The 22,781-nt window shown below is 48.6% G+C and overlaps 1 protein-coding gene and 1 long non-coding RNA gene across 2 annotated transcripts; one reads left to right on the top strand and one right to left on the bottom strand.

Annotated features, from left to right (window-relative positions):
- Positions 1-345: 345 nt before the first annotated feature.
- GPT2 (glutamic--pyruvic transaminase 2) lies at positions 346-21,673 on the bottom strand. The gene is made up of 11 exons (XM_020788295.3): positions 21,308-21,673; positions 13,084-13,173; positions 12,837-12,945; positions 9,590-9,723; positions 6,791-7,034; positions 6,562-6,641; positions 6,107-6,243; positions 5,205-5,379; positions 3,723-3,878; positions 2,524-2,636; positions 346-2,414 (listed from the first exon to the last, which is right to left on the bottom strand). Exons 1-11 carry the CDS (start codon positions 21,644-21,646, stop codon positions 2,324-2,326), a joined length of 1,668 nt encoding a protein of 555 aa, XP_020643954.3. The 5' UTR covers positions 21,647-21,673; the 3' UTR covers positions 346-2,323.
- LOC144584416 (uncharacterized) lies at positions 13,628-16,482 on the top strand. Its single transcript, XR_013538646.1, has 2 exons — positions 13,628-14,890; positions 14,929-16,482. It is a non-coding gene; the product is annotated as an uncharacterized LOC144584416 (long non-coding RNA).
- Positions 21,674-22,781: the final 1,108 nt, after the last annotated feature.

The following is a 22,781-nucleotide window of genomic DNA, read 5'->3' as shown; positions in this document are numbered from 1 at the left end:
GAGAAATGTATTGGCTCCAAAATTTGGTTTTGTTAAACTGAAGTCTTCGAAGAGTTAAACTTACTACAACTTTTTTAAAAAAACAAACAAACGGGATTATCAGCTGAGGTTCACTCTGCTTCCATGCTTAAGAAATCATGCCAGGTCCAGAGCATCGGTGGGCGAAGTGATCAGTACATGCAGGGGCAACGTCTCTTATGCTCCTGTCCTCATATGGCTCTTATAAGGGGGTGGGATTCGGAGGAGACAATATTGGGAAAAGCTTGTTCCCGTTTTTAGGGGCTGTTGCATCCTGGCAGAGGGGCACATCCAGGACAAATAATACCATGAAGGAGATAACAATCATTTGCTTTTTTTTTTTTCAAATTCCACAGCGTCATCATGGTCCAATCCTGCCCATATCCTCCAAGTAAACGTGTAGGACTGCAAGCCCTGGTTTAGAAAGGAGGAGGTGGCAACTCACCGCTTAGAAAAGGGTTTGGCCAGCGGTTTGAACTTTGACCCTCGGCAATCTCCAGCAAAATACCAAAATCCTAAACCAGGCCGAGGCACACAACTGAAATGTCGGTCGTCCGTGCGAAATAGTAACAACAGGGCATCTTCCACTATGTCTCAAAACTAACTCCAGATGGGCCGAGGTGGTTCAAGAATGCCTTGTTAATTGGCAACGAGAAACCAGCCTGGGCAGGAAAGGCCGCTCCACTCAGTCCAGCCAGGTGGAAAGCCGGCTTCTGCGTGCTGCCCTGTCGTTTGGGGACAATGTGTTACAGCCTACGCAAAAAAACACATTTACAGAACCAAAGAAACTGACGCCAATGGGACTGCCACTTTGTACTGCGTTGTTCTAGAATATTCTAGAGAAACAGGTCCCGGTGCAGTCCTAAGGAGGCTTAGAAAGGTAAAAGCCTTCACAAAAGAATCATGTAATTTTTCACTGAGCTTCTAAGTTGGCATTTATCCGGGTTAAAAAAGGAGGATCCTATGAGGCAGGTGAGCATCCAGATAGTAATACAAATAGCTGAATGGGAACCTTACTTTCTGACACATTCCGTGACCTTCCAACCCTCGCCCCTTTGTCTACGGTCCTTTTCCACTCAAAACGATTTGAAGTAAAACTGGCTGCCCTCTTCTATACAAGCAAATACCCAGAGGCATGCAGGTTTGCGTTTTTGGAGAACAGCTCTCAGAATTCTGGGAGATGAAGTCCAAAAACAGAAATCTGTACACCTTTTACAATTACTACCATGCCAACCTAGACTTTAAATTACATTCTCTTTTGTGCCCGGCTAACTTACTCAACGTTCCCGTTTCTACAGCAGTATCTACTCCGATACAAGCCAGACAGTGGTGTTCTGATCACATCTGCTGCAGACTTCCCTCTAAGCCCCCAATTATTTTTTTTTTTAATTTTCATTCATGCTTGCAAGCAAAAGATAAATAGGGATTGCTGTGAAAGCAGACATCTGGCAATTTCTAAGATCAAGGGTAGGGAAAATTGTTCACATACTGATAAACTCCTGCCCCCACTATCCCCAAATCACTGGCCATGCAGGGTGGAGGAAGATGGAGGTCGGAGTCCACCACCCTTCTACCCTCGTTGTTTTAAATCCTGAAGCAGAGCACTGTAACGTGTACCTTTTTTGTAATGCGAAGGCCTGCTCAAATTAAATGTCAGATGGGGAGGTGGGGCACGATCCAACAAAAAAAATGATCTCCTCCTGTTGCTTCACAGAAGTGAACATTATCATACAGAAACACAGACAAGTCACGGGCTGTCCCAAAAACTACAAATGTACAATTATTATTATTATTATTTTGAGATTCAGTAGAAGGGGATGTTTCGCTAGCCCCCAACCCACCACAGAGGAACATTAATTGACGAGTCGCCACGTTGGTCAAATGTCGCTTTCATGTTTAAGATCAAATATTGCAATGTCACTGTTTCTAAACAACAACAGTGCTAAAAACTCTTATTAAGAACTTCCCTCTCTCTTATTTCGCCAAGAACACAAGCCCTACCCATTCCCATATTTTCTGGTCAAGGCACAAAACTGTTCTCTTTGAAAGAAAAATCCTGCCTTCATGTCCATCTCTTTCCATAAAATTGAAGCAGTAATAGCATATTCCGTCATGGACGCTGGGCTGGGGGAGGCCGGGGGGGGGGATAGAGATGCAGGTCCGTTCCAACGGCATAGCTGCCCGCTAGGGTGGATCTGATTAAAGAAGACCGGGAGCATACTTTTTTCCCTCATCACAGCTTTGTTTCGCTTTCTCGATTCACACATTCTGGGAGAAATGAAGAAAGACAGTTCTTTTATTCTCCTTAAGAGTACTCTTCCAGAAATTTTATGTGGAAGTCTTTCACTTTGTCTAGCAAGATTTTCAACTTCTCTACCGGAGGGAGAATGGTCATCCTAAGGAGGAGAGGGAAGAAGAAGAAGAAGAAAAACATAGAATTACAACTTGGCAAATGAAGATCGAACCCAACCAGTTTGGCTATGAAAAACCACAGAGTCCACCTACCTAAAATGGTACGTGCCTTCTCTCTGACCAAACCCACTCCCAGGAACGACACAGATTCCCGTTTCCTCCAGGAGCTTCATACAGTAGAACATGTCGGGAGCCATCTTATGCGCCTAAGGAGGGAAAGAGACGTCACTTCAAACAAGGCAGCCCAGCCGGTCATGTATTTCTCCCCACACTGGCGTCTTTTTCAGCTTGTTTCCGTTTGACCAGCCCTCTGAAAAAGGCCTCACACCAACGGTGAAAGCTGCCCTCACTTTTGGGGGCTTAAATGTTCACAATCTAGCCGCTTCATGGCCCACAGATTTGAGAGGGGCATGACTCAAGCGTGGCCATCATCCTGACTCGCCTTACTCTCGGGTGTCAAATGAGACCACTAGAATATGATTCGCCTGGCCTCAATAAGGAGAACTGTGTATTGAGTTTGGAGCCATGGTATGCCTTTCCGTGCTTGATTTTCCACATTTCCCCCAAATATGCAACATTTAAAGCCACAACACTGGTCGCTTTGCTCCATGAACCAGCGAAACACAAGTGTCCTGCATGGGGCCTTTTTGTCTCTGTGGTGTTTGGTATCGTGTTGGAGGTCACCACATCCCACAAGAGGGCTGGAGAATTATCAGGTTATCGGAATTAAAAACCAACCCCATGGCAACATTTCTTCACATTCCCAACTGTGAGAGCTTTTCCGGTCCTTTATTTACTAAAAATATTTCTACCCTGCCTTTCTCCTTAAGAAGGACCCAAGTTGGCTTACATCATGCAAAGACGGTATTAAAAATCAGCAAGTATACAAATGCTAAAAAAAGAGGATCAAACAAATATTAAAGCAAAAGGTGGGAAGCAGAAGTAACATCCAAACACATTCCAAGGAGTGAGGCACAAAAATCTATTTAAGTACCCCACTCAGGCATCTGGTAATTAATTATTGGCAGTACCGTACATTCCCAGACTGAGTGGCACTCAGAAATGTCCTTTAACGCTCCGTGGGAGATGTAAGTTGAAGAACTGAACAAATAAATAGCCTTTCTTTGTGAGCCAAATGTGGCTGCAGAGGCTGGATCCTGAGTTTGAGGAGCAGAGCGGATCCTGAAAGTTGGACGCCTTATGTCTGGTATAAACCAGGATCCCTGCTCAACAACTATCCCCCAAACTCCCTTCAGTAAAAATAGGGGGTGGGGGAAGGAATATGAGCTCACCTCGGCCACCTCTATGGCCTTGGATGGGATAAAGATCCGTGGGAAAGCGTACATGGCTCCTTGGAGTGGGTTGCAGTGGATCCCTGGGACTTGATTGAACATGTCTTCCGTGAGCTTGGCTTTTTTGGCTAGGTTGTTCAAGACAGACTCCTTTTCCTATTTCAGGGAGAAAAAAAAACGAGGGTTAGCTTCACCAGGAAGCAAACCAGCCCCGTGGTGCTCAAAACCACCCGCCTTGTTCAGCGGCAGCTTTGATTTCCTCGAAGCGGCACTTCTCAGAACTTCGACCCACGGCTGCCCCTTTTCCTTCATGGACCGACCAGTCTGCTACGGGCGCCTCGACGGGGAGGTGTGGGGATTCTTGCAGGCCACTGGGTGAGAGCAGGGGACCTGAGAAGGTCTGGGAGTAACCGACTGTGCGTGTGTGGAAGAGGGGCTCCATCCAGTTGTTCGACCCAAAACAACATGCCTAGACTCTGAATTCTTTCACTCCAAAGGACATGCCTTGTGCACACAGTTCCAGTGGTTGGTATTCAAAACGCTGGTTAAAAACATCCTCTAAATGTAAAGTCTGCCCATGCCTGCTGTAGAGAAACGGTGATGCAGAACTTGCTCTGAACCCCCCCAAATGTAGGATCCCCTGCATGTATTGACAGATCCTGTACGGGCGAGCCTGCCTTGAAACCTAACCCAAAATGTCAGGAGCTGAAGTCCAAGGTCCAAGACACAACATGACGGGCACCTTTGCATGCAGTGGGCACCTTTTAAAAAGAGCAAATAGCACGCACTGTGTGGAGCGTACGTGAATTTGGGAATTGCAGAAGGCCAAGAGGCGAAATGGATTTGTTTCCTCTCTTGCTTGAGAAAAATCCATTCACTGAAATGGATATTTGCTTGGTGAGAAAAATCTCACACTGGCAACCTGCAAAAGCCCTCCATCCAGTCACACAGACATGGGGTTACTTTCCAGGTATTTTAAATGCTCAGGCTGTTTTCTAAGGTTATTAAGGTGTATCCAATTACACAGGTACTTTACTGACTCTTGTGACATCTCTGTTTCTCAAGCGACGGGCGATTTGGATTCCAGCGGCTGCTTTTGTACAGTATTACTGCAGATTTTTCTGCTTTTAAAGATATAAAACATTGCTGGCCACCTAAAACAGATGCTGGAAAGGCTGGATGCAAATATGCTAAATAAACAAACTCAGCCTCCCCAAACTGATCCCGAAGAAGCCTCTTGCTATTGGAAAGACTAGCATTTCAGCCTCAGGCCCACACTCCATAAAAAGTCTACACAGGAAGGAGTTCCTCCAAAATAACTATGGCCGACGAGGCACCTCTGAGCCCAGCAAATGTATGACGGTGTCGGCTTCGACAGCCCCACTTGCTCAGAAGGATCTGAAGAAGTATTATGGTCCAAATGCCTCCCGTAAACCTGCACAACTCTCTCTCTCAAACACACACACACAGCCCCCAACCCACCTTAATAAACTGGGCATACGACTCTTCTCCAGGCATAGGAGGGTTAACCACAATGTCCATGGCAGCTTGTCCCGAGACCGGCGGGCACAGACGGACGGACAGGAGTTTCACAAGCTGCCCTTTGATGTCCGGGTGGAGATTGACCACCTCCATGTAGCCCCCTCGGTAGCCACACCTGAGAGCGATGGGGGGGGGGGACAAGGGACAGACGGACAGAGAACAGGAAAAGGCGTCAGACGGGCAAAACGCAACACAGTCAAACCTGTGGCGTGGCAGAAAGACAACCCACCAACGCAGACAGCTGTCCTCAAGGTGGTACCTTCCTGAGGCTATGAATCACAACTCCCATCAGCCACAGCAATCAGAGATGATAGGAGATATAAGAGGTTAGATGGATGGCCTTATAGGCTCCTCCCAACTTCATGATTCTAGGATTCTATAATTTGACATGAAGGTCACAAACCTAAGTAGCCATAAAGTGGGGAGGAAGACCTACATAGGATGCCAGTTTGGGAAATGTTGTTTGCTTGTCTGAGCTGTATTTTTGTTAGGAAGGATACGTCAACTGGAGTTTTGAAGGGGGGGAAAATACAAACCAAAACTGAAAGGTTAAGTTAAACCATATCCAGTATCCTGCTGAGCAGTTCTGCCTGCACAGCAGGAATGATGTCATCATCAATGGCAGACTGCTGCTGATTAGAGACTCCCATTTTTGATCCTGGAGTGCATGTGCCTAGCACACATACAATGAGACAAAATCCTGCATACCCTGACTGCACAAATGTGAAACATATTTACATGATTAGATGGACTGTGACCTGCCTTGGCCTTTAAAAAAGAAAAGAAAACACAGGATATAAAGTGAACAACGAAATAAATCCCAGAAAAAGAGGAAAACGTACTCGCCCATATATCCTTTGGATGTGGAATGGAAGGAGGCCAGCTCCACGTTGTTGCAGTAATCTGGGCCCATTTCATAAAGGACTTTTTTGAAGGAGTGGAAGTGACAGCTCTCCGAGTAGACATTGTCTTGATAAACCTGTGCCAGCAGAAAACACAGGAAGAGTTTTTTCTGCTTAGGAACTACAAACTGTATGTCATGCATAAGGCAAAAGACATGGCAGAAAATACACGCCCTGTGATAAAGGAGAGACATTTTAGCCTGATGCAGTCCTGTGAGGACTAACCAATGGCAGTTATTTATTTAAAATATTTTTAATCCCACCTTTCTCCTTAAAAGGACCCAAGGCATAAGCCTTTCTGACTGCAGCCTATTCTTCCAGGGTAGGATCGAGACTCCTATGAAATCTTATGCCAGATATATTTTTATATATATTTAATCCATGAGATTCCTTACCTCATCAGCCAAAAGGAACAGCTTCTCTTCCCAGGCAAAATGGATCACATCTTCAATGCATTTTCTGCTTTGAACTTGTCCTGAATTTAAGGGCAGGAGAGAAGGGCCAGGTAAGACACTTGCCAAAAAATTAATAATAACAACAAAAGCCAAGGCCTGATTCTTGGAAGGAAACAGAAGAGAGAGACAGAACGAAAAGGACAACAAGCAGGGGAAAGGTTCTGCGTACCTGTGGGGTTCCCGGGATTGATGATGCAAAGGACCTTCGGGTTGCAGTAGGCTTTGGCTTCGTTCAAGGAGCGCCGCAGCTCATTCACGTCGAGGGCCCAGCAGTTCTCCTCGTCGAGGTAATAGTTCACCTGAATGGCATCCAATTCCGAAATGGCGGCCGAGTAGAGGGGATACTGTGGGATCGGGATCATCACGCCGGTTCGGGATCGCCCGCCTCCCGAGACGAGGATCTTTAGAATAGTCTTTGTCAAGAAGGAAGGGAAAGAAGAAGGAGGGCTTATCACTTAACGAGCTTCTAGGTTGCCCACAATCCCAAAACAATGAAGCATTCCTACAGCAGTGAAAGTATAAACTCAATGGCACTCATTCCCTAGCCGTAGACAAGAATCCAAAAATGCAGCCAGCTGAATCAGGCTGGGTCAATAAAAGGGGGACAGGTCTTTTGTAAACTTAATGGCTTTTCATTGCCCATCCAATATCAAAGCCTTCTTAAATACTTTGTATTGCAACAGGGATAGCTTGCGAAACCAGACTCTTCCTGGGGATGTTTTCATGCCCACAGATGCTTTTAGAAATACACGAAAGATGCAGCTCTGATTAAGTTGTGTCAGCCACCTGTGTGTATGTTGAATTTCCCTCCGCAGAGTCCGCAGGCCCTCTCAGCCAGGCACGGACAGAAACAGGATGTTGGGTTGAAGCGAATGTTTGTCTGAACCCGCACCACTGTTTTCATATTCCCAGCTTCCACCTGGCTGATTCCTGCAAAATACCAGCCCTCCACTGACTTCTGGCCACAGCTGGCAACTACAGATGAGTGTGACAAACGGCTGGCATTTAACGTTAAAATCTAGGGGAAAAAAATCTAAAGAAGAATTGATTTCAAATTCATTAAGAAGACAGGAAACTAGGGCACCGATTCATCGCATTGCACCATTTTCTGGCAACCTCTGCTCAATGCAGATGGTTGTTCCTATGTCTGTTCCCAACTTATTGTCACCTCAAAGACCATGGGAACACCGAGTCAATAAAACCGTCAAAAAAGGAGTTCTGCAATACCTAACCAGGCCAGGCGATGGCCTTTTAATTATGTGTTTTCCTCCCCCGAGGCAGCCAAGAAGGGAAAGAAGAACCATTAACCTAACTGAAATTAAATGAAATTGACAAAAATCAAAATCTGTGGAGGCAACAGGGCAAATATTGACAGGTTTGGTTTGCTGCAACACAATCACACCCTTGTGTACACTCCCACTCGAGGGGAGCGGGGTGGATCTCCCACGGAAGGTCAGCCAAAATTGTGCTGCCCCTATTTCACCCTCCAAGTTTCCCAATTTTCTTGGAGGAAAACAAGGAGAGAACCGGAGGAAGAGTTTAGGTTTTCGAGGTATGTGAGACATTTAAAGAGTGGTTTCACAGTCATTCTCCCGTGTGAGTTTCGATGGCCCAGCAAGGGATTAGAACCCACATCTCCCGAGTCCTGCTCCATCACCCTGTCCAGGACACGACACTGGCTCTCAGGGTTTCCACCATAAAGCTATTCTCCACAACTTGCTGAAGAACGCCAGTTTTTATTCTCCTCCAGCCATGCCTCCTTCGGGGATCAAGAAGATCTTAGACCAAAACTTTCAGAGTAAGAGATGGCCATAAGGGTGGAATAGGGAGCCAGTGCCTCCTATAATATACAGTGGTGCCTTGCCAGACAGTTACCCCGCATGACAGTTTTTTCGCTAGACAATGACTTTTTGCAATCGCTATAACGATTCGCAAAACAGTGATTCCTATGGGTCAATTTCGCTGGACAATATTTGGTCCCTGCTTCGCAAACCAATTTTCGCTAGATGATGATTTTGACAGCTCCCTCCGCGCTCGCAAAACAGGTGGTTTCGGGACCTAAGCTTCGCAAGACAGCGATTTAAACAGCTGATCGGTGGTTCGCAAAGCGGCTTTCCTATGCCTGATCTTTGCTAGACAACGACGATTCTTCCCCATTGGAACGCATTAAACCGGTTTCAGTGCATTCCAATGGGGAAATGCTTTTCGCTAGACAATGATTTTGCTAAACAGCTATTTCAGTGGAATGGATTATCATCCTCTAGTGAGGCACCACTTTATTTTCTCTGAAGGCAATGGGGAAGGGTCTTGTCTGTGGGCCCGGAAAGTCATGTCAGACATTTTGCTGAGATTCCTGTCCTTCTGTCTTGACTGACCCAGAAGTCTGTCAGTGGTTCGGGGGGGGGGGGATACCAACAGCTTGTGGTGGCAAAGGAGGACCCAAGCGTCAGTGCGGAGCCAAACCTCCCTGAGCATTGGGGGGGGAAGAGACCTCCCTTCTCAACAACACCCGAGGCCCACGATTCCAGACAAACACTGCTGCCCCCCCTCCCAAGCCAAGCTCCAACACTGGGAGGGCCCACCTCCTCCAGGAGCCCCATAGTCCCAATGTGTGTTTGGAAATTGGCCAAATTGGAAGCACCAAACACCTTTTCGTCCAAAGGATGAACCGGCGCAAACCACCAAATCTGTGGTTCGGGCTCATCTCTAGCCCCGATTGTTCGAAACAGTGGGCTTGGAGAGCCTCCAGTTGCCATGCCAAGGCCTTGAGCCCCTCCATTTGTAATGCAGCCTTCCCAGGTCTGGTGCCCTCCCGATCCTGTGGACTACAACTCCCATCAGACCCGAGGGACAGCACGGCCAAGGGGGAGATGGAGATCAAATAAGGGCAGCAGCTTCGGGAAGGAAGGTGTAAAAGAGGCTGCCGTTTATTACTCCATGTCGGGCAGGCGATAAAAGCCAAACTCACTGCAATGCCATCACTCGCTCCGGTGGTCAGGTAGATATTGTCCGGATCCGCGGGAACCCCTCCATCTCGCCGCTCGATGTAGGCGGCAACGTCTTCCCGAATGCAGTTCACCCCTTGGCTGGCGCTGTAAGAACCTGTTGAGAGACAGGGACCCAGCATGGAGCAACAGGAGGGAAACCAGGGAAGAAATCCTGAGATTTGAACCTCTGGATTGCTGATCGTGGGCCAGACCAAGTTATTTTGCTGCCTGAGGCCAAGGAGAAAATGGGGCCAGATTGTGTGCAGAAACCACTCAAATCTCCTTCTGCACCCGCCGCAGGAAAGCAGGGGACCTGGGACCATGCTGCGAGGCCCACACTGCTCCATCACCGCTGGCCCTCTTTGGGGCTAGGGTTTTGTTAAGTTCCTAGTCCTTAAGAGAGCCAGAGAGTTTGGGAGAAGAGCTAGGATGCTACTCCCTCCCTGTTTGCCTCCCAAAGCAGTCCCTTCCATCCACCTAAAAGCAGGTGGAAACACCTTCCTCCGTCCCCTGGGTTGACACCCTGAAAGTGTGGTGGGTGACAAGGAGAGCCTCCACTAACCGGGAAGGGAGGCCATCCTCACATGACCTGGAACCTGGGGGGGGGGAAATCAGGTGCAGTTCTGCTGACCAAAGAGGCTCTCCCGTTCGGAATGATTTCCCCCCCCCCCTCCAAGATTTCAAGATGATGGAAGTGACCAAGCAGGGAGGCAAGACCCACACAATCCCCTAATGTGTGGTGAGCATGTCCTAATAGGAACACCTCCATACAGCTGATGGAACGTCAGCGTGTCCAATTGATCACCGAGCCAATTGTCCGCATACAATTGCAGGGTGCATCTGAAATCCAGGGCAAATCCTCTCCACCATCCTGAAGCCTGGGATTTAAAGCCAAGCCAGTCTTAGCAGCTCTCCTGGCCTTGAATGAGCTTGTGCATTTCTCATATTTTCAGATTCCATCAGGTCTGGAACTAATATCCTCCATTAATCTCTAGGAACGCTGCTGGCCTTTATTTGCCTTTGTGAGCACCTATCGTCTATATATCCCAAAGACACGCCTTCGAGAGGAAAGGTAAGAATGACCACAAGCACCACTTCAGGGTATTGCAATGACAACTTCAAACAGGAAGTGACAGGAGAGGCGGCGATCGGGTGGAAAGCAGATTCACGTCTCCCTGTGCATCAAAATGTGTGTTTCTCAAGCTCAATACATTAAGGGGGCACCAGGCTTCCAAGAGAGCAAAGTCATGTTCCTCTCCAAAGGCTGCTGAACTACAACTCCCATGATGTCTCACCTGCTGCTGTGCTGGCTAGAATTCATGGGAATTGTGATCCAAAAGATCTAGACCAGCGGCCCCCAACCTTGGGCCTCCAGAGGTTCTTGGACTTCAACTCCCAGAAATCCTGGCCAACAGAGGTGAGGGTGGTGAAGGCTTCTGGGAGTTGTAGTCCAAGAACCTCTGGAAGCCCCAGGTTGGGGACCACCGATCTAGAGCAACACATGATGCCCGGAGGGAAGATTTAATGCAACATATCTACTCCACAAGGTGACACCTGTAAATCCAGCATGCTGAGCGGAGGCGGTCTGCCTGAATAAGAAGGGAACTGGCCATCCACGTTGCAAGACCAATAAAATTTAGGCTACCATCCGGGGAACACTCTTTGGGAGTGAGCTCCATCCAGCTGGTTGGCTTGTCCAGGCTGGAGTGGTAACAGGCGGGGACTTTCCTGCTGTTGCGAGCGAAATCTGCCCCGTATTGCTGTCTCGGCATGGCTTGAGTTACCACCGAGGCACGTCAACTGGGAGATATTCCCTGGCTCCTGCAAACGCAAGGCGGTCGCTCGAAGCAGCTGGAGGCTGACGGACTGCAGCGGCTGATATAACTTGAAACCATGTCACGGTGGATTCAAATAAAATAAAATAAAGTTACATGCTGCGCTGAGGGAAAGAGACGCTCAAGGCCTTGGCAGGCTCTGAGGAATGCAAGAAACACCAAGTCCTGACCAAGGGCAGAATGGGCAGGCAGAACCCTAAGCCTCCTTCACCCACAGAGGCTGAAATCCTGTCACTTAGCACAGCAAGTTGCAACTTCAAGAGTCAACGGGGCCTACAGAGAAGCTAGCTGACACCCACGCCCCGATCCCCATGGATCCAAAGGGTCTCCTCGGGTTGCAACTTAGGATGCTGAGCGAGAGGATTTCACACGCCGTATCTCAAATTTTCAGCCACCGCCCGCCCTGGTGTGGAAGGCAGATCCCAGGGGGCAACATCTGGCTGGACAACATCTGGCCCAACACTTTTCCCATCCTTGACCGAAAGCCACAAAACAAGCAAGCAGGATTTGGTCTGACAAGATGGAACAGCAGCAAAGCAAGTCCAACGCCATCGTACGGCGGCCCGGCCCGCCCTCCCCTGATTTTTCACAAGTCCCATCAAATGTCAAATAAGCTTTCGTCACCGAAAAAAAGGAAAGCCAAAACAAAGCCAGGGAACAGGTCTCTTTTTTTTTAATTGCGCCTTCCGAAACATCACATTGCTTTCATCCCGAGCCAGGAAAAGTTAATCAAGACTGTCAGGTTGCTGCAGTTCTCAGCGATGCCCTGCAGCCAGGACGCGATCTGTGGCGCTTCACCAGCAAAGGGGGAACAGCTCTGCTACCCGAGTGGATTATTTTTCATTTTACGGACCCTGAGCTCAGAATAAATCCCATTGAGATCCATGGAAGGCACATCCCATAGAAGCAATCCAGGAAAGGTATACAAACAGCACTGATTTAAATCATCAAAAAAATAATAATCTAAGTTTTAAATTTTAAATTGTGATCTAAATCATGATGTAAATCAATTTGACTTAGATCAAACCCACCCTGCCTCTACGTAAACACGCCTAGGACTGAAGTGGTAGCCTGGCATATTATGTGGGCGCTTTATTCCTGCAGGAAACAGGGTTTGAACAAATTCAGCTTTTGGTTTGGGAGGATACTGGGGAGGGGGGGGGGAATCCAGAAGGGAGGAAGCCTGCGTTTTCCCATATGTGATTTAAGAGGGAAGGTGGGAAAAGGAACACACACTGTTTAAAAGAAACAGATCCAAAATGAAACGTAGGCTGTCTTGATTGGCATCGGAAATTGCCGTAGAAAGACAGCCATATATTTATGTACTAATGCTGTAGCATTAAAGGAAATGGCAGCAAAACATGTATAAATTAAACCAATATGAGAAGCGTACCTAAGCTGTTCCCTCCGCAGCCCTGCAATATCCGCCTCGCTCTGTTCTTGGAGTCTTCCGGGAAGCTTGGGCTGTCCAGCAGGTTTGGGTACGTACAGAGTGCAACCACCTGAGTTGTCCAGGGAGCAAAGAAGAAGAAAAAACACAGAACTGGGTTACTGCTTATGTTGGTGGTAGACCTCACTCATTACTCTCGCAAGTAAGATTTTTGGAGAGGGGGCTCTCCGTTGGCCCGACAGCCCCTCACCTGGCGAAGGAAGGTGATCGGCCGTTGACCCATGGCGTGCGCATCCCCAATATTGGCTTTGATGACTTCGGTGAAAGGCTTCTTGATTCCCTGTTGGAGGGAAGAAAAAGCACAGAAATAACCCATCAAAATTTTATCTAAGAAAGTGACTGCATTTACACGCATTGCCATTTACAACAGGGTGGGCTGTATCTGGTTCCTCAGTGACCTCTACCGTTCCAGCAAGCCCCACCGGCTCCCTGTTTTTGCCAAACTGGCCACAACGAGAGAACATCCTGTTCCTCTCCTGTCAGAGGCTAGAGGACATGACCACCCCTTTGACCCTCGGATGCAGCAGCCCTAAGCAAGGAGGCTGGGCCGCCTCAAAACCCAGTTTCCAAGCTTCTTCAACCGGTACGCTCCTCGTCCTCCCATCATTCTCCTCTCACAGACAAGAAGGCTAGGTTCTAAAACATGGCAAACGCTCCCCGTGCACCTTGTTTACAAAGGGGATCATGCTCTCAGAAGCCCTTCCAGAAGCTGGAGTCTTTATCTAAGAAAGTTTCATGGGGAAATATTTTGGGCCAGCTTGGAAAAGTTGCCAGCTAGGGAATTCTCTGAGCTGTAACTCAAAAAGTTGCTTTTCTAAGCTCCGGGTAAACCAGAAGGAATGCTGAAGATGTCCTCTGCTTACAAAAAAGTGTATGAGAAAGAAAAAGAGGAGTATTTGAGGAGTCTATACCATATCACTGAACACTACTGAAATGTATCTGCCATGCATGAATTTGTCATTACTCTCCCATCCATATAACCTCACACAGCTTAATCGTGGGCTTGGCACAACAGAGAGAGAGATAGCATGTTGCCAGTTTCATAAATCTTAGAATACAGTGGTGCCTCGCTAGATGATGATAATCCGTTCCACTGAAATCGCTGTCTAGCGAAATCATTGTCTAGCGAACAGCAAATCGTTGTCTAGCAAAAATCGGTTTGCGAAGCAGGGACCAAACATTGTCCAGCGAAATTCCCCCATAGGAATCACTGTTTTGCGAATCGCTATAGCGATCGCAAAAAGTCATCGTCTAGCAAAAAAACTGTCATGCAGGGTAACTGTCTAGCGAGGCACCACTGTACAGCCAGGGAGGTACAGCCTGCCCGTTAAACACTGCCACATACAACACCACTGGGTTCTCTTGAACCATGGTGCTGGAAGGCAAAATGTTATAGAGAAAATTTCTGATCAGCATTTGAGTCGCATGCAATCACACTCTCTTCATATTAAAAACAGGAACTGGATGTTGTTGGGAGACGTAACCAAAGGAAAAATTAACGAAAAGGCAAGATTTTCTAATGTTTGGACAGCATGCATGAAGGCGTTTGTCATACAAAGGATGAGCTCGTGTTTTGTTGCATGTGAAGAATCATACAGATGAGAATTACGAGCCTGTTTTCCCTTCAAAGGAAAACACTGGGCAGCTGCTGGATGCGGCCGATGGACCGATGGCTGGGGTGGACACAAGGTTAAAGGCCTCCCAAGATGTGGGGCTCAGCGAAGCAAGACCCCCTTCCTGCCCCATTGGACGGAGTACAAAGGCTGCCCGGGGACTGGCTGTGAAGTCAAACATTACTCAGCCGTCTAATTTCATTTACGCAGCTCAGGAATGTGGCAAGTTTAAGAACTTCTCTCCTGCCTCCTCCTTCTTCCTCCTCTTTCCTGCTTGCTTTTTGTAATATTTCCCTTAGAGAAGAGATTTAGAAATCTCAAAATCTTGCACCTATTTTTCAGTCCCCCCCCCCTTTTTTTTTGCCCTAATACAGGTAATTACAGGTATCAGAGCAAAACTAACTTTGGGAATTTGTCTTCAGATATCAGAGCAAAACTGACTTTGGGAATTTGGCCAATACCGTTACCTTTAAACGTCTCCTGGAAAAGAGCAGTGCCTGAGCTAGGCTCGGTGGAGAAAACAGAAGGGTTTTGCACATTTTTATTCCTAGCAAAAGCCCTGGGGATTTCCTAGCAAGAGCCCTGGGGATGACAAGTTTCCTAGCAAAAGTCCTGGGGATTTCTTAGCAAAAGTCCTGGGGATTTCCTAGCAAAAGCCCTGGGGATGACAAGTTTCAGCTGCAGAAATCTAGCAGCTGAAACTTCCCCCATGTGGGGGGGGGGGGGAGAGAAAATACCCTAAGTCTTCTCTACTTCCCAAGACAAATCATGAAACAAAGCAAGCTAATTCCCAAACTACAGGAGGTGAGAAAAGCTCCCGCTGCTTTCAGCATTTAAGGAATTTCCTCTTTCAATGATGGGGTATCTATAACGTATAGCTTCGCTCTAATGGAGCCTTGAAATGTAATGAACCTTTTCCTTGACAGAAAACAACAGCCAGTCCTTCTTAGCAGGGTTGTCGGGGAGAGATTTCGAGGTAAAAAGACAGATAGACAGAATTTCCCCAAGGACTTTAGGGCTCGGTATACTTCAACAAAATTACAAAATATGTTTAAAAACATGTTACCAAAGGACTGTGCTATGGTGCAATACCATTGCTTGCTTCCTCATGGGGATAAACCCGAATGAACCCACTGAGATTTTCTTCCTAGTAAATTTACACAGAACTTTAAATCAACCAGCCCTCCATCCCTACAGGGAGGAAAACCATGTTTAAGCATGAGGAGGCCCATCATCTTAAAAACTGGCCGAACCATTTTTTGGAGTGTCCTAAAGATGACCCAAGAGCCAGTATTGTGTCGTGGAGCGTGCTGAATGAAGACCTAGGAGGTCTGAGTTCAAATCCTCATTTGCCCACCGAAATTCACTGGTGATAGAAATTTTTTTAAAAAATTGAACATCTCACATATATCCACAAGCAGAGCTGGAGGTTGGGAGTTTGATTCCCCATGGGGCCTCCCAGGAGAAGAGGCCGCCTTGGGCCAGCAACCGAGTCCCGGGGAAACCCCGGAAGAACAGCAAACCACTTCTGAGGGAAACCCTGAAAAGTGTTGCCATAAAGTCCGAATTGACTTGAGAGCACATGATTATGGTTACTTTGTGACGATTCAGAAACAAGTCCCACTGAGTTCCACAGGCTATACTCCCAGAAGGACGGGGTTGCAACCTAATAGATAAATCGGTTCCCAAAGAGATCAGATCATCCACTCAGGAACAAGCCTGCCCAACATGTCACGTTGGCTGCAGTCTCTCTGCTAGTACAGCTTGTGTGGGATTCAAACTGACAAGAGCTGTAACCGAAAGAGGAAGCCTCGGAATTAACCTCCGATGGCACTCGGAGGCTCGGATGAGCCTTACGAGCCATCCAGAACTCCCCGCTGGGTAACTGTCACTGAAGGGAATTTCATAACAAGCTCCTACCTGAGGTCACAGGCTTGAAGCATCCTGCAAACTGCAAGAACTCGGCGAAAAAGAAACGTAGAACTTGTACGAAGGAAACAGCCAGAAAACCTGGGCGATCCACAGAGTCCTGATAACATGTTATATAAGGCTAAGGAAATGTCACTGCCTGTCATGGCTAGGTAAATTTCAGGCACCACATCAGGGCGCCTAAGACAAGCACAGAGGGAAGAACCACACAGTGCTCGCGTGTTATTGAGAAGCAGGGTTCAAATAAGAGGCACAATGCAACTCTTTCCCCTAGAGGACTACAAGCCCCATCACCCACAGCCTCCATGGGAGGTAGTGGAAGACACAAGGTCAGTTGGAGGCGGGGGGGAAGAGAATCCTCCAGACCTAACAGACTTTTGCCATTGACCTTCGGCAAACAAAGTTTATGCTGCAGTGACGAAAGAGTGCTTTTTGTGTCGTCCAGCAGCAAAACGCTACACACGGGGAACAAGAGGACTCTTCCAGCTGCGTCACAGGCAGATAAGGAACGGGGGGGGGGGGGGTGGAACGCTTGCAAAAGGTGCTGCCTGAATATCGGGGTAACCAAAGGCCAAACAAGGAGGGCCAACATGAGTCAGAATGAAGTTGGTCAATCTTGTTCTCCAGATAACCTTATGCATCTTTGGGGGTGGGGGGGCTTCTTCCTTTTTATCCACCAGTGGAAACTGGCCCCTTAGAAGAAGCGGGATGCTGCCCCATCGTCGATGTTTCCCAACCCCCCCACCTCTTCCTTACTAGAGACAGCATGTTTCATCCTATGTGAACTCCAAGCCCCACACTGCGTGTCCGCGCGCATGCACACATAACTGTACGTCTGCATCCATAAGCACATGAATGCCCACATTTGACCCCTGACCTCTCTCCCTCGTCCAGCAGGCTTGCTTGCTTCCACCCACAGACTACAGCTGGCGCAAGCCATCACTGCGACCCACCTTCGGAGGGGCTTAGGGGTAAATCCATCCATCCCACACACCGACAGCCAAAGTAGAGAGATTTCTGGCACTCGTCTTAGCTGGATGGATTTCAACAGGGCAAAATATTTTTATACTGCAAAATATTTTTATACTTTTGTTCTAAAACTGGGTGTTGCTCTTCCAGGTACAAACCAGAGATGTGTGCGGTATTGGTGGATTGAATGTTAAGTAATAAAAAAAGTGTCTTCTTGCATTCTGTAGATGTCCGGTGAAGGTCCACGGATGAATATAGATAAATACGTGTGTATGTGACGGGAAGCACGGCTCACTCGCCTGAAGGCTGAGTAAACTTTAAGAGAAATAAAGTAAACACTGCCTGAAAGACATCAGCACTGAGTGGATCAACTTAAGTCTTAAGGCTGAGCAGATTGAAACGTCCTTTGCACTGGGAGAACCAGCAACAGAAGAAGAAAGGTCAGGGCCGGCCTTACCATTAGGCAGAGTGGGGCAGTGGCCTCTGGGGCCAGGAGACAGGGAGGTGGGAGCCAGAGGAAAGGCACATCCACGGATCAAACAAGCTCAACACCTCTCTAGCTAGGATTCCCATGCTAGAGGAATTAAGGGAACCCATTTCTCCCCTCAAACAGCCAGGTCTGTACGTCAGGGAGCTATCATGAGACTGCTGTGAACCTGTGCCGTTCCCTGGTTTAAAACTTCTCCTCTGCCACAGACTTCCTTTATGGTCCCTAAGCAGGTCACCTTCTCTAAGTTTCTGCATTTCAACCTTCATTACAAGGGGACAATAATCCCAATTTACAGCAGGTTGCTGTGGTTCGGATTGTCAAGCGCACGTGCCAAAATCTATACTGCAGTAATATACAAAGCCAACTGAATAGTGCAAAAAAGAGTGCCAGCTTTTGAGATGATAGATATTTTTTTTTTAAAAAAAAGTAAACAGGAGGGAAGTAACCATGGAGAGGCCTCATCTTAAGGCCATGTGGTTGGATGGTGTTTGAATTTCGTCTTAGAAAAGGTTACCAGTTGAAAACACCCGAGCATATATTTTAAACTACAGTGGTGCCTAGCTTAGCGATTGCCTCGTTTAATGATGTATTCGCTTAGCAATGAGGTTTTTGGATGATTTTGTGCTCCGTTTAGCGATGTTCCCTATGGGGAAATTTCACATAGCGATGTTCGGGACCTTGCCTCGCTTAGCGATGACAGTCTAGGTCCCCTGTTTCGCTTAGCGATGTTCCGTTTTCGCTATTTTAAAAGTGTCTTAAAATGTTCAAAAACTGTTTTAAGTGCTTGGAATAGTTAGTGCACCTTGTAAAACCTTTGCAAACTTAATTTGGCTTTGTTCTGACTCTTCGTTAATTTTTGGTGAATTTTCCCCCCCACTGGAATGCATTGACAGCTGTTTGATGGAAAAGTTTACCAATTGAAAACACCCGAGCATATATTTTAAACTACTGTACATTGCTCGAGGAAGGAATCTAGAATAGAGATCCTGTGAACACATTCTTCTTGTAGAAATTGCTTGCAAGTTAATTATAGAGGCTTAGTCCGGGTTAATGATAAAGATTCCTCAGTAACAAATGAACAAAACAAAACAAAACAAAAATGCAGAATGTCTGGTGTCAGCAAATATTAAGTGGCAAAAAGAACCACACAGTGAAACAGGACCTTAAAGATTAACAGAATTAGGCTCTCCTTGGAAAAGCCTCTGGAAACCAGTTATCGATGACCCCATTATATAAGGCAACAGGATCCTTGATGACATCAAAGGAAGGTGGAGGCAGAAGTAAAGTAAATATTATTTTAGGCCGTTTACGATTGCAGTCTTCCACAGCTGAATGGTGGAAGGCGGCTGGGTGGCGTCTTTATTTGTTCTGGTGTGTTTCAGGAGTCCTGGAGACCTATCTAGCAAAAATATCAAGATAACACAAACGCTAAAAACTACCACACTCATTTTCCAGTTCTTTAAATTTATAAGGACCGTTGCTAGTTCTTTCTTAATGACAACACAACATGTCCCCGGTTTCCCCACACACCCCCACCGAAAAAAGCTTGTTTTTAAAAAAAGAGAGTATTTTCAAGGCTTCAAGAAACAAGAAGGGAAGGTTTGGGGCCATCTTCTCTAGAATAATTTCCAAAAAAAAAAAAAAAAACCAAACTGTTTAAAAGCAGAAACCATTCACCAACTTGATTAAGCAGAAGCCAGTTAAATTCATTTAACTGACTTCACTGAGATGAGAAAATCTAGACTACAAAAAGTCAGATGACTTCAAAATGCACATGATGACAGATGCTAAACCCCAGAAAGCTGGGAGGAATTGTTCACACAATTGGGAATACTTTGTGAGAAAGTTTATCTGAACATTGTTATTTTAAAAAAGTTGCAAAGGTAATTTTCTTCTAAGTGTAGCCAAAGGAGATTATTGTTTTACGGAGCAGGGGTTTCCACCATATGTTTTCCATTTACACTACAAGCAGTCCAGCGCACACCAAGAGGTGTAGCACAACCTCAAACATATCTGGATGGCAACTACCACTGGGGTTTAACTTAGCATGGTGAGCATGGTATTCAGCCAGGCAGGTACCGTTGGGACACGCTAAAGTGTTACCAATTAAAAACTGACACACACACTCTATCAATTTTGACATTAATTTCCAGCAAAACAGGCTTGTTCTCAATATCCCAGTTGATGCTTGTTTGCAATGAAAATGCTTGTCCTGGGACCGAGGAAAACGCGGCCCAAAGGGTGCAAGCTTTCGAGTTCTGCAGAACGCTTCATCAGCCCTAAGCCCACCCGCTCGGACCCGGAATTCTGCAGCACTGGGAAGCTTACACACTTCGGAGTCATTTTTCCCCCTACAAAAACGTGCACGCTTTTGCGGCGTCCTGGGCTCCTTGCGGTTTGAACCAGGGAGGGGGGGCTGCACCCCAAAAGTGAAGGGAGGGAGGGAGGGAAGGGCGTATCGACCCCTGCGCTCACCTCACCCCAGGACCCACCCAAGCCCGGCCAATCTGCTCCGGGGGTGGGGACTGGAGAGGATCGACGGCCGAGCGAGCGAGCCTTCCTCCTCCTCCTCCGGCCGGGCCTCCCGAGGCTGCCCCAATCAAGAGCGGCCACGGCGGAGGAGTGGCCCGGTGGGGGGGGGGGCGGCGACCGACGGAACAGCCGGCAGCGAGGCCAGACGCGCCCGGCAAAGCGGTGTTCGGGGGGGGGGACGAGGACGGGCGCCCAAGAGGAGCCGCGCTGCAGGCCTTGCTTGGCCGCCCTCCGCCCGCGACTGCAAACTGGGGCGAGGGAGGGAGGGCGCCGGGCTGGGAGTGTCAAGGGACCGGCGGGCGCTCCGTGCCACCCTCGCCTCCTTTGCTGAATCACAGAACCCCCCACACCCCCACTCACACACACACACAGCCATTCTTGGTGCAACCAAGCCCATGATCCACAGCTGGTCCCCTTCTTTCTCGTCACCCCCACCCACTCCTTCTTGGTGCAACCAAGCCCATGATCCACAGCTGGTGCCCTTCTTCTTTCTTGTCACCCCCACCCACTCCTTCTTGGTGCAACCAAGCCCATGATCCACAGCTGGTCCCCTTCTTCTTTCTCGTCACCCCCACCCACTCCTTCTTGGTGCAACCAAGCCCATGATCCACAGCTGGTCCCCTTCTTCTTTCTCGTCACCCCCACCCACTCCTTCTTGGTGCAACCAAGCCCATGATCCACAGCTGGTCCCCTTCTTCTTTCTCGTCACCCCCACCCACTCCTTGGTGCAACCAAGCCCATGATCCACAGTTGGTCACTTCCTTTCTCGTCACCCCCACCCACTCCTTCTTGGTGCAACCAAGCCCATGATCCACAGCTGGTCACCCTCTTCTTTCTCACTCACACACACACACACACACACACACACCCTCCAATGTTACCTTCCTCAGTTCCTTCTCGATCTCGCCCGCTTTCAGGACGATGGGCCCCCGCACGGCGTATTCCACCGCCTTGACTTGCGGGTTCATGGATTCCAACGTGAGGATCTTCTCCCGGATCGGCTTCTCCTTCATCTGCACCGCAGAGGCCTTGGCGGCGCTGCTCCAGCGCACGGGCAGCCGGCTCCCCTGCGACCGGGCTCCGGCGGGAGGTTGCGCCGGGTGCCGGCGAGGTAGACTGCTCCCGGCCAAGGAGGCGACGAAGCGCCAGGCCCCCCTTTGCCGTCCATGGTGGCCACCCGGGCGGACGGCCTCCTGGGCGAGCCCCGAAAAGCGGTGCATGCTCCCACGCCCCCCACCCCACCCCTCCTCACTAAAGGAGGGTCGCCTTCCTTCCCCCCCCAAAAAAAGAGAAAGCTCACTCCCAGCCGCGCCTTCCCCGCCCCCCCAAAAGCACAGCCGATGATGAGATCTCCGCCGGCTTGCAAGAAAGGCGCCCGGGCTTCATGTGCAAGAAAGGAAAGGGATTTAAAGGCAGGCTCGGCTCAGCTTGCAGGTCTTCTCTCTCTCCCCCCACCCCGCTTCTACGGCCCCGATCCTCGCGCTGGAAGCAACCTCGGAGGCAACTTTGGATGGAAAAAGGGGCGCCGAGCCGGATCTGGCGAGGAAGATCTGTTAGGATCCCGGCCAAAAAGGACAAAAGGGAGCCTTCAAGCCGGTGCAAGCCTTTGCAGCCTGTCCTCTGCGGAGAAATCAGGTCCCGGGATTCTTTTTGGGGGGGGAAGGGGGGAAGACGACAAAATCCCAATCGCCGTGCACGAAAAGGGAGAACCGTCCACACGCTCCTCCAGCAGCCGGGTTTCCACCGCCTCTTATGAAGCCCCGAAGATTGCACCAGCCAAAGCGGCCAGCCGCGCTGCCTGGTGGGACTTGTAGTTCCTCTCCACCAACCCGGCAGCACCAGGTGTTGCTAGAGAAAACTACCACGCCCAGCATCCCCTCCTCCTCCTCCCCCTCCCCCCCCACGGGTGCCTCCTTTTTTTTATTGTGTTGGATCCGGGTGGGCTGGGAGGTGTGAGTTGTGATGATGGGGGATCACGCCACATCTCCAGATTGAATGTCAAGCGTTCAAAAGAAGTCGGGTTTCCCCCCCCCCCGCACAATTGAGAAGAAAAAAGAAGAACGAGGCTGTTTGGAGAAGTCCCCCAGGATGCAGCCGCGACGGTGGGAAAGCGGCGCTCCATTATCCTTCGAAATGCATCGGCCGCCGAAAGAATCGGGGGTTTTCTTTGCTCCTAAGCCTTCTGCGCAAGTCGCCATCCTAAACCAGAAGGCGGGCAGTACCCTTGAATGCCACGGGACTTGCTCCTGAGTAAAAGAGGCAGGGACTGCCGTTCCCATGATCGGGCCTCCTAAGAGGGAATAATGGGAGTTGTAGTCCCTGGCGCCCAGGGACGGGGGGCGGTTTCTGGCGTAG

Source organism: Pogona vitticeps, chromosome 10 (genome assembly GCF_051106095.1).
Source record: "Pogona vitticeps strain Pit_001003342236 chromosome 10, PviZW2.1, whole genome shotgun sequence".
In the NCBI taxonomy this organism is placed as follows: domain Eukaryota; kingdom Metazoa; phylum Chordata; class Lepidosauria; order Squamata; family Agamidae; genus Pogona; species Pogona vitticeps.
Note: the sequence above shows the minus strand (reverse complement) of the source record. Positions and strands in the feature narration are given on the sequence as shown.

Coding starts and splice junctions, on each gene's coding strand:
- GPT2 (XM_020788295.3), bottom strand. CDS start 21,646: ATGCACCGCTTTTCGGGGCTCGCCCAGGAGGCCGTCCGCCCGGGTGGC. Junction 6,642..6,790: donor CAATCCCGGGAACCCCACAG/GTACGCAGAACC, acceptor CCTTAAATTCAG/GACAAGTTCAAAGCAGAAAA. Junction 3,879..5,204: donor CGTATGCCCAGTTTATTAAG/GTGGGTTGGGGG, acceptor TCCCTGAAATAG/GAAAAGGAGTCTGTCTTGAA.